Source organism: Diabrotica undecimpunctata, chromosome 2 (assembly GCF_040954645.1).
Source record: "Diabrotica undecimpunctata isolate CICGRU chromosome 2, icDiaUnde3, whole genome shotgun sequence".
NCBI classification, from domain to species: domain Eukaryota; kingdom Metazoa; phylum Arthropoda; class Insecta; order Coleoptera; family Chrysomelidae; genus Diabrotica; species Diabrotica undecimpunctata.
This window is the reverse complement of record NC_092804.1, coordinates 90802722-90822837: the sequence shown is the minus strand read 5'-3', so window position 1 is coordinate 90822837 and position 20116 is coordinate 90802722. Positions and strand designations below refer to the sequence as shown.

At 30.9% G+C, this 20116-nt stretch overlaps 1 protein-coding gene across 1 annotated transcript in view; it reads left to right on the top strand.

Annotated features, from left to right (window-relative positions):
- LOC140434729 (arylsulfatase B-like) overlaps positions 1-20116 on the top strand; it is a 1454394-nt gene that overhangs the window by 1053462 nt on the left and 380816 nt on the right. The window contains exon 5 of the mRNA XM_072523207.1: positions 12700-12857. Coding sequence (XP_072379308.1) covers positions 12700-12857 — 158 coding nt within the window. The remainder of the gene's footprint in view (positions 1-12699; positions 12858-20116) is intronic.

The following is a 20116-nucleotide window of genomic DNA, read 5'->3' as shown; positions in this document are numbered from 1 at the left end:
AATTTTACAAAAATATTTGTAAGTTTTCTCAGGATTCCAAAAAAATGTTAAAAAGCATTGGCCCGAAATTTTGCGTCTACGCTCTTAAACGAAACAAAGAAATTACTAAAATGCTCAAACTAAAAATTGTTGGAAACATAATTAGACCGATAATTGGGAAAATCTTAAAATTCCAACAGAACAAGACTTCAAAATTGCAAAAACATGGTTGCAAATAAACAAACTTACATTAAATTATGAAAAAACTAAATAGGTACTCATCTACTTTTTGCTATATACAAAAGTTGTCTGCCAATTTTTAATTCGTTAAATATAAATAAAAAAGATCAAATATATGGATCGAAATACATAAAATATTTAGGAGTTTTAAATGGGAATTACAAATAAAAAATATTAAAACTTTATTTGTTGTATATCTCAATATTTAGTGACACTCTTGTGACTTCATCAGGAGAATACTGAAAATTTATTAAGATTAGATATTAACAAAAGTTAAATATTTCATTACTTACAATATACTTAGAATATACTAATACCATAGAATAACAGTGCTAATACTCTTATAATTATAAGTATACTCTTATAATTCTTTTTAAATGCAATCACTTTTTTTCGAATCCTGAGAAAACTAACAAATATTTTTGAAAAATTTAATTACAGAATGAAAGATTACATTATTACCGAGGGCCGAAAGTCCCTTAGAATCAAGTCAATACTTATTAGTTTTTTCAGGATTCGGAAAAAATGAATGCATTTAAAAAACATTGGCCCGAAATTTTGCGCCTACGCTCTTAAGAATTTATATTGTGTGATATGCCCACTGACTATTTATTTTCTGGTTGTTAGCTGTCATTGGCGGCTTGGCCACGTAACTTCAAAGGACTTTCGCTTCTCTGTGTTGGGTTGTTCTCTGTTATAGCACTGTATATATATATATATATATATATATATATATATATATATATATATACACACATCTAGCGGTTAATGTAAGCTCCGTTCTAAAAAGGTATTATACTAACTCCAGTAGAATATACACCGTGTATATTATTATCTGCGTAGCGCTTTATGTAGACTCCAAGCAACACGTAGGATTAAGTGAACTCTGTAATAGGTTAAAACACTTTTGGGGTCCGTATATATTTCTTCGCGTACACAACTAAACTCTTACGATGTTTCCAATAATTTGATAAGTCGTAGACTTTCAAATTTTACAGCAGGTACGTTTTGGAACTTTAAATTTATCTAAATATCAATCAGTATAGTCATCGAGAAATTTCACAAATACTTGGTTAATATAGTTAAATATTTTACGGTGTTAATTTATATTACTTGCTTTAATTATTTTTAAACTTAAGTTAGTGTCTAATATAAACTTGGAAAAGGCAAGAGTTCATTTTTATTTTTTAGTTCTTTTTTTAAATGCGTTGGCACTGAAATATTTATTATATAAATGTACGTTCCGATGTTTCGATTGCTACAGTTTATAACGTATAAACTATTTGTTTCATGAAGTAGTAAAATTTAATTTATAACAATTTATAAATCAATCTTAAAATTCTAATTTTTCACTGGCTAATTTCAATATTTCGATTTTTAAATGGGAATTCAATATCCTATATACTATATTTTAGATACACATAAACACTTGGATACACTTATGGCAGATACTAAAAGAAGAAATATTTTCTTACCTTAGGGTAACTTGATTCTCAGCAACATATCTATTACAATTACGTATAAAATGTTCGGTCTTATTGTTTTATATGCTTTGTAGCTTGTTTGTACAAGCTATCATTCTTTTCAACTTTAAATAATTGTGTTTTTGTATCTTTCGTTGTCAGGCATATCAAAATTTAATTTTTAATTTAATAGTAAATGTATATATAATATTCTTTTTTCTGTCACTTGGTTTAAATATAGATTTACAGATCACTTATATTCTTTTTGCTTATTTATTTTTATTCGTAATACTTATTCGTACGTAATAACGTACCCGTTTTTGCAAAAAGCAACAACGGGTACGAAAGATATCGGATATCAGGGGTGGTATTTGTCAATCTAAATGCCACTTACGACATATTAAATTAGAGGACATTTCTCCAAAACTGTATGACATCCCCTTAGATAAAAACATCACTTGTTTTATCCGCGTTTATCTACAGAACAGAAGATTTTTCGTATCATTCAATGGTAAGATGGAGAACGCAGAAGAATGGTCTCGCTTAGGGTAGCGTAATGGCACCGACACTGTATTACATTTACACAAATGATTAACCGATTCCAGTAGATACTAGGACTTTTATGTAGATGATACATTGCACAACCAAAATTTTTTTTGCTCAAGTGAAATAAATCTAAATGATGCCTTAAATATAATAAAAATAAACTATGAATTAATTTTAAGCCAAACCCCGAAAAATCTTAGGAGCGCTCCTTCAATTTGTCTAAGACAGGCGCTTTCACAAAACTGAATATCTAATCCAATATAAATCTAATATAATCTATAATCTAATATAAATACCTTTTTTAAACGCATCTACCACGCAGAGGCATTAGCGTATGTATGTGTATTACAATGTATGTTTTATATCTTATGAAGAAATTGACAGTCTTTAAGATAAGAAATAATTCTTTGCGTATCTGTATTTTCTTCTAGGGCAGTTGGGTATACTATATTTGAGTCGTTCACTGTTATATTTAGGACACTGTATTAAAAAATGTTTTACCGTTAGAACACGGTTGAACACTTCACAAACTGGTTTATTTTTGCGCTGTAGTAAATAGCTATAAGTAAGTCGTGTATGGCCGATACGGAGACGGGTAAGTATCACTTGCTCTCTTCTGTCTTTTATTTTTGGTTTCCAAAGATGTGGATGTTTGTTGACTTCGTATAGCCTTGATGGAGTGTTGTTCCAAGTTTGTTGCCATTTTTGAATTATTTTTTGTTTTAAGTATGGTTTTAAATCGTTTTGTACCAATATGTTACTTTCTTCGGACATCAGGTTAGTTGGTGCGTTTTTAGCTAGTTTATCTATAACTTTGTTACCGTCAATTCTGACATGAGAAGGCACCCATAAAAAATGAACTTGGATGTTCTTATTTGAAACGTTTTTAAGTTCTTTTTTAATAAGAAGTAAAAGGGAGATGTCAGAGTACAATTGAGTCAGTGAGGATAATGAATTTAGAGAATCTGTGATTATAATACATCTTTCTTGATTTTTGTTTTGTATTAACGATAGTGCTTTTAGAATTGCGAATAATTCAGCCGAAAAAATGGTTGTAATTGACGACAATTTGAAACTAACTGAGATGTCTTCCGAATAAATTGCTGCCCCAACTCTGTCTTTATTTTTTGACGCATCGGTGAATACATTGTAGGTATTGCCATATCTGTTTAATAGTGTATGAAACTTTTGTTTAATGACGGTTGATGATATCTCTGATTTTCTTAGGTTTGTTAGACTGATGTCGATAGCTGGAATAGATATTATCCATGGCGCAGGATTGTGGATTGAGGAGGTATCATAAGTTTTTGGAAATTGAAAATTTAATTTGAATAAGTATGATCGTATACAAAAGTAAAAAGGATGATCAATTTGATGTTTGTTAAAATTTATTTGTAAATCGATCAGCTGCACAACTAGATTATTTCGGTTTGATGGCACTGCTGCTGCATATGTTAGGCTTAGTGAAAAATATGAATTTTACTATAACGAAATACAAAGAAACAGCGGTCATGCGGGTGAAAGATAATGAGACAAATCAAGCAGAAATTCAAAAAGGAATCAGACAGAGATGTGTGTTGTCAGCACAATTATTTAACGTGTACTCCCACCTAATATTTTAGGAGACACTATGGGAAAGAAGTGAGGAATGGAGTGAGCATCATTAATAACATAAAATTTGCAGACTAAACCCCAATTATGACAGAAAATATAGACGATTTACAAATTCTTATAGAAATCATTAACAGATACAGCAAAAAGATAGGACTAAACTAAACAGATAAAAGTCAATTTCTACAAATAAGAAATTGAGTATGGTTATTAGATTGATATCGTCGAATGTTATGTATGGTCGCAACTGCTATATGGGGTAGAAGCTTGGAACCTGAAAGCCAAATCTGTAAAAAAGTTAAAGGCATTCGAAATGTGGCTATGTAGACGTATTCTTAAAATTCCTTGGACTATAAAAGTCTCAAACGAAGAAGCGTTAAGATGAATTGTCTATCTGGACATCGTATCTGGGTCACATAGTTCGAAACTATAAATACTCTCTTCTACGCGTCATCATGCAAGGGAGAGTAGAGGGAAGAAAAGTCTTGGGAAGAAAGACAAAATCTGGCAGAGAAATATCAGAGATTGGACTAACCTCAGTGTTGAAGAAATATTATATCTAAAAAATCTAAAAGAATATCAAAAGTCAAATTTAACACGCTTCCATGCTTTGTAGTCAAATTTTGTTTCTTATTACGATACCGGATCCTGTAAAATTTTAAATACATTAAATAAAATCTCTCGTAAATTATAAAGCCTATTCTTAGATTAAAATAACAAACTTCTTAGTATTATGATATGTAGTATTGTGATAATGTGTAGGTGTCAATATTCTTTTTTTTACGGTTTTAATTTCACGGTTATGTGTCATACGGTTTCTTCTTTCATACAAACATTAAAAACTTTAAAAAGTTTAATTTTACATACAATCAGTACGTTGGCTCTGAAAATGACCTATAAATATGCAGTGTTAAAAATTGTATAGATTTATCAATTTAAAATGTTCTTTGTCTCCTTCTGATTATTCGTTCCTAATTAATCACATGTTGTTCACAAGGTACCTCTCTCATTTTTTAATCACTACTTTTTTTTACCTTTTGCCATAGTTTTCCTCATTTTCTTTATTCATATCGATTTCACTCATAACGAATATTGGGTAGTTTATTGTTTCATGAAACTTTCTCCTTATATGTTCGTATCATACAAGTTGTCTAGTTATTATAGCGTATATAATGTCGTATGTTAATTCCATTTTATTTAACAACAAAATACTAAAAACTTTGTTTTCAAAACTTACACCACATTAATTGTATCTTATCACTACAGCTGTTTCGGCAGAGTGTCTTTCTCAAGTCTCAAGTTTGTCGAATCCATCAATCATCTATTGTATTTCTTATCAAGATTTTGAAGAAGCTGTGCTCCATTAGTCCATTTTTGTTACTTTTTGTCGCTGTTTCTCTTTTTTCTTTATCGTCATCATTACGTAGCGCTACAACACTGGGTGGGTCTTCGTTAACTACAACTTTTTTTCAAGTTGATCGATTTTCCACGAATTTGCAGTGAAATATTAATTTTCTAAGATATGATTGGATGTTTCCTCTCCATTGTATACTGAGACACCCAAGTAGCACTCTTCTGTGCTAAGTTTCTTCCATACCAGTTTTACAAGTTTGACATCTTGGCGTCTATGCATGTGTCCGGTCTACCTTAAGCGATTTATTTTCCTGAACAATATCGTTATAAGAGCTTTCTTTATTCAGTATATGTTCTTATTCTATACGGATTGGTAAGCGATATAATAATGAGGTTAAAACATTTTTCTTAATATTTTTCTTTCATATATTCGTAGTTCTTCCCTATTTTGTCCATGACTCACATCCATGTATTAAAATAGGTCTAAAGTTTGAATTATGCTCTGTGATTCTTTAGTGGCATTATTATTAACCACGATTATTTATCTAAGATATTTAAAGTGGTCTATATTTTCGAAATTGTAGTTGTTAACTTTAATATTTTATCTAGATTTATTGAATTGGTCTCTTCTGTTGAGTCGCTTGTATTTGGTTTTCATTTCGTTAATTTTAAGTGAAACATTTTTCGTGCTCTCTTCACTTTGTTGAAGTTTTTGGACGGGAGAGTTTCTTATTAGAGTTATAAGATCTATATCATTAGCATATGCTAGGAGTGCTTTGTCTCTTGGGCCGTTCATTTATTACATCTTAAATAGGCGTTATTTCTATTTTAGTAAGCTGTTCATTAATTTTTTGACTATTTGAATCGAGAATCTGTATTCCGGATTTAATCCATAAATTAAATAATAGAATGCTATAAAATAATGCTAGTAGCAGCAAAAAAAGCGGTCTAATGGTCACTAATGAGAAAATCAAATAAATGTTCTTCAAAAGAGAGGATCTAGAGTAGGGCATAACGGAACAATAAAGCCATATAATTTTGAAAGATTGCAGCGTCTTAGATATCGTAGGTAATGTTGTTACATAAAAAATAAAAGGGATTATTCAGATAGCTAACTGATATATCTGTATATATAACCCTCTTTTAAATCCAGAAGTCTAATTCGAATCTCTCAAATCAGGATATATAAAACAGTGATCAAACCAGTGCTAATGTGAGGATACGTGACGAGAACGTATTAATTAGACCAGGAATGCTAGAAAAGCCATCAAAGGTATTTTCCGACTTACAGAGGTAGGAGTACTAACCAATACCGAACAGAACTAATTCCTAGGTCAAACACATATATAAAGATAGCAACGTCGTACAAGAAACTAAATCTCAATGCTAAAGTTGCGCTGGCTTCATCCAAAGACTCTATAAAAACTGCATTGCCAAGTTAAATTGGGAGAATGCCCCAAGAGAAAAAATGCCCTTAGGACTTTCTCAAATGAAGGGGGAGGTAACATATGGTCAGAATTAGGAATAATGAGACTATCTACCGACCCATCATATTTATTACCACCTGCTATCCTACCTACAATCAATACTTATCTGTTGTGGACTATCAAATCAATTACATGTAATCAAACGAACTAAGCTTAAAAAAATTATCCTAGGAAAGGCACTTCAGAAATATTCACATAAATTTTAAAAACGTCATTTACGTGGCTGTATTTTTAATAGGAATGAGAAGACAAAAAGAAGAAAAGGCAGTAGAATCTTGTTGCGTTCTGACTATACGATGACGATGATATTTATAAAACATATAGGGAGAAAGAGAGAATAATGTTTATGTTCAATTTAGAACTCGATGGTTTTCTCCCTTTTGAATTGGGTATGTATATGTATTACTATAGAAAATAAAAGCAAGAGAACTATAATTGTGAAACGAAAAGATTACGAAATGAAAAGATTATATAAATCCCTGCTATTTATAAAGACTGCTTTACTAAAGGTGAACGAATGAGCATAAAAACACAGCTGTTTTTAAAAACTTAATATTATTAGACGAATTTAGGATCAATTTCACTCAAAATATGATATGCTAAAATATGATACGACACGAAAAAAGGCAATGACTTTTACAGCTGATTGCCACATAAATATCAATATTACCCAAATATGATGATTTTTGCCACAACATATGAATATTGTCTTGTACTGTTATATAGCAATTTGTTGTCATATTTTAACCTGTTTATTTCCTTATTATCCACATATGAGTTGTAAACCGATATTACAAGCTCATTTACTTTTCACAAAGAGACTATTATATTAAGTACAGTTATTACTAAACAAATCTGACTCGAAATATCGTCTAAAAGTAACAGTATGTAAAATTTAAATTTTTATTGAAAAGTAAAAAATTAGTCATTTTATGGAGTTTAAAGTAGAAGCCTTCACGAAATTTGAAGTAACAATAAGACCACCGCAGTCGAGCGTACTCTGGGTAATGAATAATTATTTAATCGGTTAATTCTTCAATCGCCCGTTCAATATGATTTTTGTCAAATCGGTCCTTTTTAGGACCAACTATTCTAATTCTGTCTATAAATATTAAGGACATATCTACAGATAAAGAAACTCTACTTTACTTAAGCTTATCAGACATATGCGCTTAACACAAATGTGACGTATTTCTACTGTAGGAAGCAAATAGAGGGCCAAACCTACGGTATTTGATATTAAGCTAATTGCTGAAAATAACGAAATAAACATAATAAATGCCGGTAACGAAGCAGAGAAAAACTTAAAATGAGAAAGGACAAAACCAGTCAGCTGAAGAAACCTTTCAACGATGTTGAGTTTGGATCCACTATCCACGTATATTATGAACAATATTACGACTCCTGACTGAGGATATAAACACAAAACTAATTATAAAATTTACAAAAGCTATCGGCCAATATATCTATTTACTTTTTCAGCTATACAAAATACTTCTGCATATGATCTTTAATATACACCGATAATAGAAGAAAAACTTAAATTTAAAGTTAAAAGTGACTATATATGACAGGTTAGATTATGTTCGTCACACATATTAAATCTTGCCCCAACACAGCGAAGACGGATATGCAAAATATCAGACATGAGGAGTGGGATTTGTCAATCTAAATTCTGCTTATGACACCTTAAATTAAAGGACATTTCTCCAAAATCTATGTGATATTCCCTTAGGTAATAAACTCACTTGAATTATCCGCGTATGCCTACACAACAGAAGATTTTCCGTATCATTCAATGATAAGAATAGAAGATGAAGATGGAGAACGTAAAAGAACGATCTCCTTTTGGGTACCGTAATGGTACCTACACTGTATAACATTTACACAACCCATACCATTAAATACTAGGACTTTTATTATTTATACGATACATCTATTGTTGCACAACCGAAAACTTTTGTTGCTGAAGTGGAGAAAAATCTAAATCATATCTTGAACACAATAAAAATAGATTCTTCTTCTTCTTCTAATGGCGCTACAACCCTTTGTGAGTCTTGGCCTGCTTAACAATGTTCTTCCATTCTGCCCTGTCGGATACTTTCCTTCGCCACTGCCTGATGTTCATGGTTTTAAGATCCCTCTCTACGTCGTCTATCCATCTTTTACGGGGCCTTCCTCTTGTTCTGTTTCCTTGGGGCTTCCATCAATAAAAATAGATTATAAATCAATTTTAAGCCAAACCCTGGAAAAAGTCAGGTGTGCTCCTTTAATGTCCCTAACAGAGACGCTTTCACAAATTTGAACATATACCTGAACCAATAGTGTCATGAAATCCTTAAACACACTTTGTAATTCACAGAACTTTGTTTAAAACTAAATGGCAAACTAGAACCAGAAAAATAATATTCTCCGCGAACTTGTCAGCTAAAAATGGGAAGCACATCCTTCCACTCTTAAAACGTAGACGCTTTAACTCTATGCTTCTGCTGCCGAATTTACCTTGTTTGTATGGGTGACATCAATACATAGTTAACACGTAGACATAGCTTTAAATTAGTCAGCCAAATTCAGCGGATATTAAGACACACATCCATACATAAGCTCTACAATATCGTAGTTATCAATCCACCTAATTCCGAAGATAAGTAGCTAGAGAACAAAAGAAACAAAGTCTAGATTCGTAACATCCACTCCACGAATATCAACCCATTTTATGACCAGAATCGAGGAAAAATGGCTAGATCAACACATCTGCGACGATACAACAACCAGCTGTTAACAACAGCTAAATCCAGAAGGTGAAAAAATATTTTTAGATACCACTTTTTAGATCTTATGTCTGTTCGGTAAAGAGCAACTAGTAAATCCATAACATCGACACCTCCCATAAATTTATTATAAAATTGCACTGAATAATTCTGAATGAAAAACCGTTGACGAATGGTCTAGTTTGGTATAACTTATCATTATTGTTAAACATATTTTCGTTATTATTGAAATGAATTTTAGTTTTTATTTCTTCCCAGCGGTTCCTAGATATAGTATCAACTATTTGAGTAACACGTATTTCCTTCTGCCAAAATGATCTTGTCCTTGGCAAGCCATATATTGACATCAGTAGAACAGATCCAATAAATTGGAATAATTCTGCTAGTGTCATATTCAATGGTTTATTTATATTCTTTTGCAGTGCATACAAATTACTTTGTTCTACTATGTTTTCCAGCATATTGGTAATCATCTTTTTAAAATAATGTAGAGGGGATTCCGGTTCTAATAATTTGCATGTTGGTAAATTACCTTTCCATTCTGAAATTGGAAATACTGTTCGGGAACCACTCTTCCACTGAATGTTTTTTACGATCATTTTTGACCTTTTGAACACACTTTGTTCAGTGTTTTTCTGTTTTATCGGTGTCGTCCTCATCTTCATCTTGGTCTAAATCTAAATTGGTATCCTGGTCTAAATTTGCTTCGTACGAATCGTCTTCATTTTCCATTTTATTTGATCCTGGATCGATTGATATCTGTGTACCTGGAAAATTCATTATCACTCTCTTATTATCACTGTCAAAGTCAGAGTCTTTGGATTCCTTGGATATTTACTGTTTTTCCCGTAGAACGTTTTTGTATCCATCCTAAAGAAATAATTTAAAATAATATGGTCCAGTGTGGATTCAAAGCAACATACCTGTTTTTTATCACAGTACTGAAACAACACAATAAAATAAACAAATGTCATCGACAATCAAAATCTAAATGCTCATATAATGCCTCTGTATGTATTTTTATATAAATTGTACACAATTTATAACAATAAATCACGATCGAAAATACAAACTAATGTGGCAGCTATGTCCATTTGACATACTGTTAAACATTTCCATATAGGTTTCGTCATAGGTTCATAGAGTGTATTAAAATGTATAACCAAATGTTGCCTGAAATTAACAGAGGGCATACTAGAGTCGGAAATTGTTTTAAAACAGTTTTCTGCATCAAAAACTCCTTGGTTACCTTGAGTACACACGGGGCTACAGAGGGTTAAAATAGCTGTATCGAGCGAGGATAAGGTTATTGATGAGAAAAAAAAGACCTATCGCTGAGGAAGTGAGAAAGTAATTGGCAAACGCAAAGAGCACTTTAATTACATTAAATGAAATATGCATTACAATCTATCATGACACACATATCTTGATACACATGAAACAAGACAATTAATAAACACGTTAAGAGAATCTTAAGAAATAATAACCAAAATTTAACTTTTAATACACAAAAGAAATAATGATATACAGAAGATACACAAATTAAAAACACGTTATCCACTTATTGTAACCAAGAGAGATACCTTTAGGAAGAATCAAAAGAATCGAAAATATATACCAAAACAACACAGTAAAAGTAAAAGTAGAAGAAGAACTAACCGACCTTATTGAAGGTGACAATAGGGTAAGACCGGGATATTCCCTGAGTCCTCTATTATTCAACCTGATTATGGATGAAATAATAAAAAATAAGAACTAAAAAAGGATACCAAATGGAAGAAAAACAAATTAAGATAATCTGCTGTGCAGATGACGCAATACTACTCTTTCAAAGTGAAGATGATTTACAACGTATGCTGCACCAACTTCATATAACCGCCAGAAAATTTAACATGTTAATTTCGAAAGCTCGAAACTAAAGTGGAAGACCCAGTGAATAGAGCAAACAGAGGTGGTTGATGGTGAGACACTATGGGACAGAGCTAGAAGTACAGATATACGACGTAGATGCAAGGTGAAGAACATGAAGAACTGGTTAAGAAATAGAAGAGTAGAATGGAACGATCATATAAGCCGAATGACAACAAATAAAACAATAAAGACAGCAAGAGACGGTTAACCCATAGGAAGACGATCAGTAGTTATGTCTATATAAAAAGAAAAAGAAGAAAAAGAAGAAGATACACAGGATAAACATTAAAATAGTTGCAAGAAAGATAAAATAATTCAGTCATATTAATGTAGAATAGCAGAGGACAGAGTGTTTAGAGAAAATAATGAATGTCCTATTAATGTAAAATAGGAGAGGACAGAGTATTTGTCATAGCTTTATACAAGTGCCCAATTGAAAAAAGAACACAGGTCGTTCAAAAAAGACAGAACTCTAGAAAGAAATTTCTGTAATTAAAAAAAAACATCGAGTTCGGCATAGAACTAATAAAATTATATTAAATAAAGGAACAACATTTTTAAAAATGCAGAAAAAATAAAATTTATTATGCAAGCGAACATTCCATTAAATAATAAGCCCAAATCCTTTTGTATCTATATACCTGTTTTTAAAGAACCAGTTACCTTTTAGTACGTAGTTATACCAGGTAATAAAATATCCTCTGTTACTCAGTGTAATGCGTATAAGATTACACTGTCTAGGAACAGTAGATAAAAATAAGGAGCCCCTATGAACCGTTCAGGGTATATGTTGAAAATATACGGTATAATCGCACAGTTGCCAAACTCTCAGAGCTTACTTAAACCGATAAACGTATGGTTCAAATATACATTGAAGAAGATCTGAACGAACCCTATAATATATACTCGTGAACTAAACGATATACATTTATGATACAGGGGTATTTACGGGCTCCAAAAAATTTTTATAAATTATTAAACTCTACATGTTGATGAATCGACAGAACCAATATTATGGAATGGTCAAGTGAGCTCCGTATATCGGTATCCACTTGACCGCGGAGCTCAATTGAACCTGAATTTTAACATGGGCGGAGTCCACTTTATGCCGTAGATAGATATATATATATATTTATATATATATATATATATATATATATATATATATATAATATATATATATATATATAATATATATATATATAAATAATATAATATGAATATATATATATATATATATATATATATATATATATATATATATATATATATATATATATACCTATGTACTAAGATATGTACTTATATATTTATAACGAATTTAAAAATAAATTTCAGATTTGGTGAATATCATGGATTCATCCGTAGGAGACATTGTATACAAACTATCAGAAAGGCAAATGCTAGAAAATTCAGTTATATTATTCTTTTCTGACAATGGAGCGCAAACTGAAGGGCTTTACCAAAATTTTGGATCGTCATGGCCTTTTAGAGGTGTAAGTAATTTTAGAGAAAATATTTTATAAAATGCGTAATTTATTTATTACAGGAAATTTCAACGTTAACAATCGTTAAAATGATCATTAAAGAGGAAACGAATATAATATATGACGTTTTACAAAATATAATCAATATTAATATAGGCAAAATTTAACTGCTTAGTTGAAGAAAAGTATTTTTAGTATAGGAAAAAATAAAAAGCTTTTTAATTTACTTTTAATTTAACGCTATGTTTCCATAAGTATCATACTTTTTAAACCTTTTAAATACAATTAATATTAGTCATACAGAAATATGTAAAATCGCTGATCTTTTATTTGATAATTTCGAATATTGTATAGATGACGACCTCTAACCATATGGTATTAGAATATAATCAAAAGTACCTTTCCAAATGGACAACGGTATCTCCGAGAGAGGCGAGGTACGTAGAGGCAATACACAACCCAGGTTACAGGGTTACACCTAGTACATAGGCGGGTCAAACATTACGGAAGGGTTGTGTGCACGAATTTGTATTATAGTAGGGTTGAAAATTCTAAAATTTCTCAAAAACTCACTAGGAGAACTTTACCGTTGTATTTTTCATTATTATCATTGTTCGTGCTACTGCCGTAGTTAAGCTTCTGCCTTCCTCAGTTTATTTCTCAATTGAGTTTTAGACTTTTCAGATTGTTATTAGTTTGCCAAACTGATTTTCCTAGCTTCCTTATCCACACTATCCACCAAGCGGATATTGAGGTTTTTAGGAGAATGTGCAAATGTCGAGAACAATTCGACATACTAGTTGAGCATAACAGTGTCACACTGAGTTGGTTGCCAGGTCATTGGGGAATACATATCAGATAGCTGTTGAACTTTTCAAAAGAGGATCAGCTACAAAATAGCTGGGTCCAGAGCCAACTTGGGAAAATATGTATATATATATATATATATATATATATATATATATATATATATATATATATATATATTATATATTATATATATATAATATATATATATATATATATATATATATATATATATATATATATATATATATATATATATATATATATATATATATATACATATATATGTATAGGGTTTTTATCGCGGTTCTCAAAGAATTAGTTTGTAAGCACTTTTTGAAATTATCTTTATTGTATCTATTATGAAACACACATATATATCTAACATAGCCAATGTAAATTTAAAACAAACTATCTTTAAATTGAAATTCTTATGAAACTAATTAAATTATATAGACAATGTAAATTTTAAACAAACTATCTTTAAAATTGAAATTCTTATGACACTAATTAAATTATATTAACAAAATTTTGTACCTTTCTGTCACTGAATGCCTAAATGAAACTGTTCTCCAAAATAAAGATTTTAATCACCACTCAATGTCTTCGATCTCAGCCTCGGTTATTTTTCTTTTATAAACTTGCCTTGCCAAATACTCCACAATGTTTTAATTATCAGCTTCCACCATTTTAGAATATTTTTCTTCTTATTAGTATTTATAATCGGTAATATCTTGTTCTTTCTTCTTTTCTATTTATTCTTCCTTCTAATAATCTTTATTTCTCTTCCAATCACCAATAGATATTATATAATTTTAATTTTCAATTAATACTCTCTTCCATTATCCAATCACCATTTATAGGTATATACATAACATAATTTTTAATCTTCAATAATATTCTCTTTATTCTGTTTCTTAATCTTCATTGAACTTACTATATTGAACATCTGGACCTTCTGACTGACTATCTTGAAATTGTGACCGACTGACTTTATACTGACTTCATACTGACTGCTTACTAACTGTGTCTCCCTTATTTTCAAATCACCGAGTATTTACATCTTTTCAATGTTCCAGAATCATCTGGCAAGAAATCATATTCGAATTGTTCTATTTCCTAAATATATGAATGTTCTCGAATAGTCTATTTCGCAAACAGGGTTAACTTCGTGTTCTAGAGAATTCTTTACTTTTCTATCGAGAATGTTATTGACATTTAGGCTTTTCAGATCAGAATATGAACTTATATGTAAATTAAACACCCCAAATCAATAAATTACACTATTTAAAATCCGTAACTATATGTAAACTAAACATCTTAAATTAACAAATAACCCCACTTTACATTCGTAACTATTATTTAACTGTCACACACTCAGAGTATATTTGGTTGCCTATGCACATGGCTCACTTAAATATATTTACAATATTATAATTATTAAAATAAACAAATTCATTGCAACTTAAACACTTTTTAAATTATTATTATGTTAATTCCTTAAGAATGCCCTCATATAAATATATTCTATAATATTCTCTAGTATATAACTTATTAAAATAACCAAATACTTTTTATCTCTAATATTATCTAGTGTATAACTTATAAATTATTTTTAATCACTATTTTTCTTTCTCCTATATTTAATATCATCTCAATATATATATATATATATATATATATATATATATATATATATATATACACTGAGGTGCAAAATTAACCGGACACTCAGATTCTTTTGTTTTTTGTTGGTGTTTAGATCAAAACTTGTTCAAATTTGCTTAAATTGTATTTTATGCCTTATAAGCGATAACATTTTTTTCTTTTTTGAATCTGTTTAAATGTTTTGTGCGAACAACAACACTTTTACATACGTTTTGTTATTAATGTTAAATAGTGGCTTAGTATTAATTTAAGTTTATTGTAATACTGTACCTAATTATAAGTTCGGCAGTAGGTTTTTGCATTGTCTCCTGTTTAAAACTTGCACTAAAAAAATTATGACACCAGAAGAAGTCGCCCCAGCTGTTGCTTTACAGGATGATGGTCGGAGCATTCGTTACGTCGCAAATGCCTTAAGAATATCTCGAAGTACACTGTTTGATGCAATACAAAGATTTCAGGAAATAGGACAATACACCAGGAGTTCAGGTCAAGGTAGACGATGTACCACAAGTCAAGTTGAAGATTGCTTTCTCAGGTTACAAGCGTTACGCACATTATTACGTTACGTACATTATCAACACCAGTGCTTAATCAACGATTAAATCATGCCCAAAGAAACACAGTTTCCATTTATACCGTTCAAAGACGCTTAAATAAATATGGATTAAGGTCCAGAATACCTGTCACAGGGCCTCCATTAACAGCGGATCATTGGAGGCAACGTTTACACTTCGCTCGCGAACATCTTAATTTGGGTGATGACAATTATTAGAGTACTGTGCTTTCACGGATGAGTAAAGATTTAACAGAAAATTATCAGATGGGCGGTCTAGAATATGGAGAAGAGCTGGTAAACGTTATCAGCAATGTTGTTTTACTCCGAAAGTTCAGTTCGGCGGAGGTGATATAATGGCGTACATTTCCCTAGAGGCAGACATTTCCCTAGAGGCTCATACAGAACTTGTTACAATTCAAGGGAATAATTTGAACGTCCAACGGTATATTTAGCAATGTTTGGAAGATCATGTAGTGCCATTTGCTCCATTTGTTGGAGAAAACTTTCGTCTGATGCAAGATAATTCTCGTCCATACATCGTAAGAATAACACGGAGAATTTTGATGAAGTTGGGATTATTTTATTACCATGGCCCCCAAGGAGTGCAGACTTAAATATAATAGAGCATGCATGGGATATTCTGGAATGACGTATTCGACGTAACCATGGTGAGTTTGAAACCATGAATGATTTGGAGCAAGCAGTTCGTGATGAAAGGGAGCAAATCCCTCAAGACTCAGATTTTGCCGCCTTAATCCTAAGTATGCATGATTGAATGAGATCTGTAATTAGAGCTCGTGGATCATGGAGGTAATACACTCTACTAAATATCGTTTTCCAAAAAAAATTTATATTTAAACAAAATGTCTTTTTTTGCAGATTTTCAAATTTTTTGGATTGTTTATTATTTTTTCTGTGTAAAATTCTTGAGTTGTAATACTTTGACTTTTAAATTTTGTTGAGTGTCCGGTTAATTTTGCACCCCAGTGTATATATATATATATATATATATATATATATATATATATATATATATATATATATATATATGTATATACATATATATATATATATATTATATATATATATATATATATATATATATATATATATATATATATATATATATATATATATGCATCGTCGTATTGGTAGTCAACAGGCGTAAACCACAATGTCGTGAAACTGAGAAATAGCCAATAAATTTCAATTGCTTTGTTTATAACTTGGTCATTTTTTAAGATTAAGAGCTACAACTTTGGACTAGCATACTTTATAGGATTATTTGAACGTATGTTAATTATTAAAATTTTCTGTTAAATACTTTTTAAGTTACGTGGCATACGTCCATTGAGCACTGAAAATTAGTTGCATTTGTGTAAGTGTTAAAAGAATCATGCCTCTAAAATACTTTGAAACTGAAACTTTTAAACATAATAAATATTCATAATAAAAAATACTTGTTTAGAATAGTTTTTTACATGAATGTTATTCTTTACCATGCAATCTTGTGATACATATAGATAATATTAACAGCAGAAATATTTGTTTAAAATAAAACAAAAATTTAACTTTTAAATTTATTACATACTATTCTGAAAAACAACGAAATAAAACTAAATTGAGGATACGTAATAATAAAGAATTTACTAGTCTACATCTCTTTCTATATCACTGCTTTTACGAGTAGCATCCTCATCAAACTCTAAACCTTTGTAGAAGTCGTGGTAGGTAAATGGAATACTACCTTTCTCACACATGTTTAACAAATCTCTTGATTTGCCTTTCTCAATTTTTAGTTTGGCTGCGTATAAATTTGATACATCTATTGTGAATTGGTTTCGAAGTTGTCGTCGATGTATAGCCAGAGATTGGAAGTGGTCCTATTTCAGTTGATATTTATAGTAAATAGTTGCACGTTCACTTTTGCGATATTGAAACCACTTAAAATTTAGCCATTTAACTCTTTCTTTGCTTTCAGAAATTGTTTGTTTGTTATAAACTGATTACTGCATTTCTTCAAGTCCAGAAAATCGGGATGTACCATTTCAACAACCTTGTAGTAAGGTTTTATGGTTTTAGCGAAACGAGCCACCATGTACCAGCTTTCTGGTGTGAATACATCTACTTTTCTACCTTGAGCTTCTATAGCAGAGTATACAGAATCACACTTCATCTCGGAGTGCCCCGATTCCATAAATTTCTGATTAATAATATTAATGGGCATATGTTCCACAGCACGCAAAAACATTGCATATATAACAGAATTGCGATTCTGACCTGACGCAGTGTCAGAATAGAAGGATATTTCAGTTTTTTCTCCCAACGACATCAAGAAGTTCTATAGGCAGGTGGTGATTTTTGATGCACCCTTTGTACTAGAACCTTGATGCCACATATAATTAGTAGTCTTCCCAACAGCCAGATTATACAATGTAAACTTTTAGGTCTTTAGTTTTTTTAAATAATATAGTTGTCCTACCTGTAAACTTGGTGCTAACAGTATTTTTTTTATATCCATACTACAGCATTCAAATGTTGAATCTAACTTAGCTTTGGCTTTGTCATTTTGGTTGTGCTCTCTGGCCTCGTCTTTGCGTATTAGGTGCAAGTTGTATTTTTCTTCATCTGTTTTTTTTTCTTCTGTCGACTTATTTTTGTATGCTATGGAAGCCATAATTAAATTCATTTGTGAAAATAGATTTATAGAAACTAGCTTTTTCGGGAACTACATTACGCTCCCTACAGTATTCTACATAATCTAAGTAGAGCTGAGTTTCACTCAACCCAGATGACAAATACATTCTCTTACTACTGCTCCGACAATATTGAGAAGCAACAACGGGTAGAGATTTGATGGGATCCCTAATTAAGTTTTTCACTTCATCGCTTTTTTTGTTGGGGGGTTCTTTTTTACCCCTATGGTCTATTTTTGTGACACCTGTGGGAGCCAACTTTTCTACTAAAGTTCGAACTTTTTCGTCAGAAATATCGAATGTTCCCAAAAAAAATTTTTTACAGACTCTATGGTTTTTTCCATTAATTTTAATAGAATATTCTAAGGTTCGTTTGTGTCGATTACTATCACCCATATACTTTCTTTTTACAGGAACACTTGTCACTTGTTTACCAATAAATGACCGTCTAGCTCTTTCCCGTATTTGCCTGTTAATATAAGTCCTGCACTTGTAATGACATTTGCAGTCAACTTCTCGCACGGTTTTAGCACGAATCTTTACTTCGGCTCTGGTTTCGTACTCACTGCCTGCCATCCTTAACTTTTTTTGAGCATTCCGTTTCCACTTCTCTGGATTTCGCTGGCGATTCCTTCTCAAATTTTCTGTTGGTAAATCGGAATTAGTGCTCCCATCATCGCCTGTAACAAGTTACATTACATATTATTTGACAAGATTAAAGTAATCGGGCAGTGGTTTAAAAGATTAACAAGTTGTTATAGGTAAAAATAAGAGACATACCTTTAGAGTCTGTGAGTGTTATAACAATATTATTAGGTTTGGTATATTGAGCATTAGATTCGTCATGCTTTTGGATATCAGTCTCGGACGTTTAATATAAGTTTTCTGTAGAGTTCTCATAGACAGCTGTAAAATGCAAGATTTATAATATCAGTAACAGGGAAAGTTTCTATAACAAGGAAAAATAATATTATAAGTACCTTCAGAGTGTTAGCTTCCATTTCAAAAGGTAAAAGAAATAATAAATTAGACTTACAATAAATTTAATTTAACTAATCAGACGACCGGTTTCGGTTACTAAAATATGCAAAGCATCTTCAGGTCACGATACAAAGTTAAATAAATGCTGAAAATAATAAACCCATATTAGGGTGTTGTCTAATAAAGATAAAACAAAGATAGATGATATAAATTATATAAATTACAGTAATTATGCCAATATTACATGTCTGTGGTTTTTCAAAATGAATAAAATGTTTAAGCAGACAAGGTAAGACCCACAAATTGGTAAAATAGTCTATTAAACTGTAATGAATTAATAAATGAACGAATTTTGCTCCCATAAACCTATTCGAAAACTTTCCTACTAGCTGAATATTTGAACCAGCAAAATAAGATAAAAACGTATTTTTGAAATACCACAGTATTCTGCTAAGTTTTTACTAATTTATTACCACTCTAGTAATTTTTCACACCTAAACTACCCCTTGTGATAAGTAAATAATTCTGTTAGGTTAAAATTTAACGTAAAAAAAATCTTT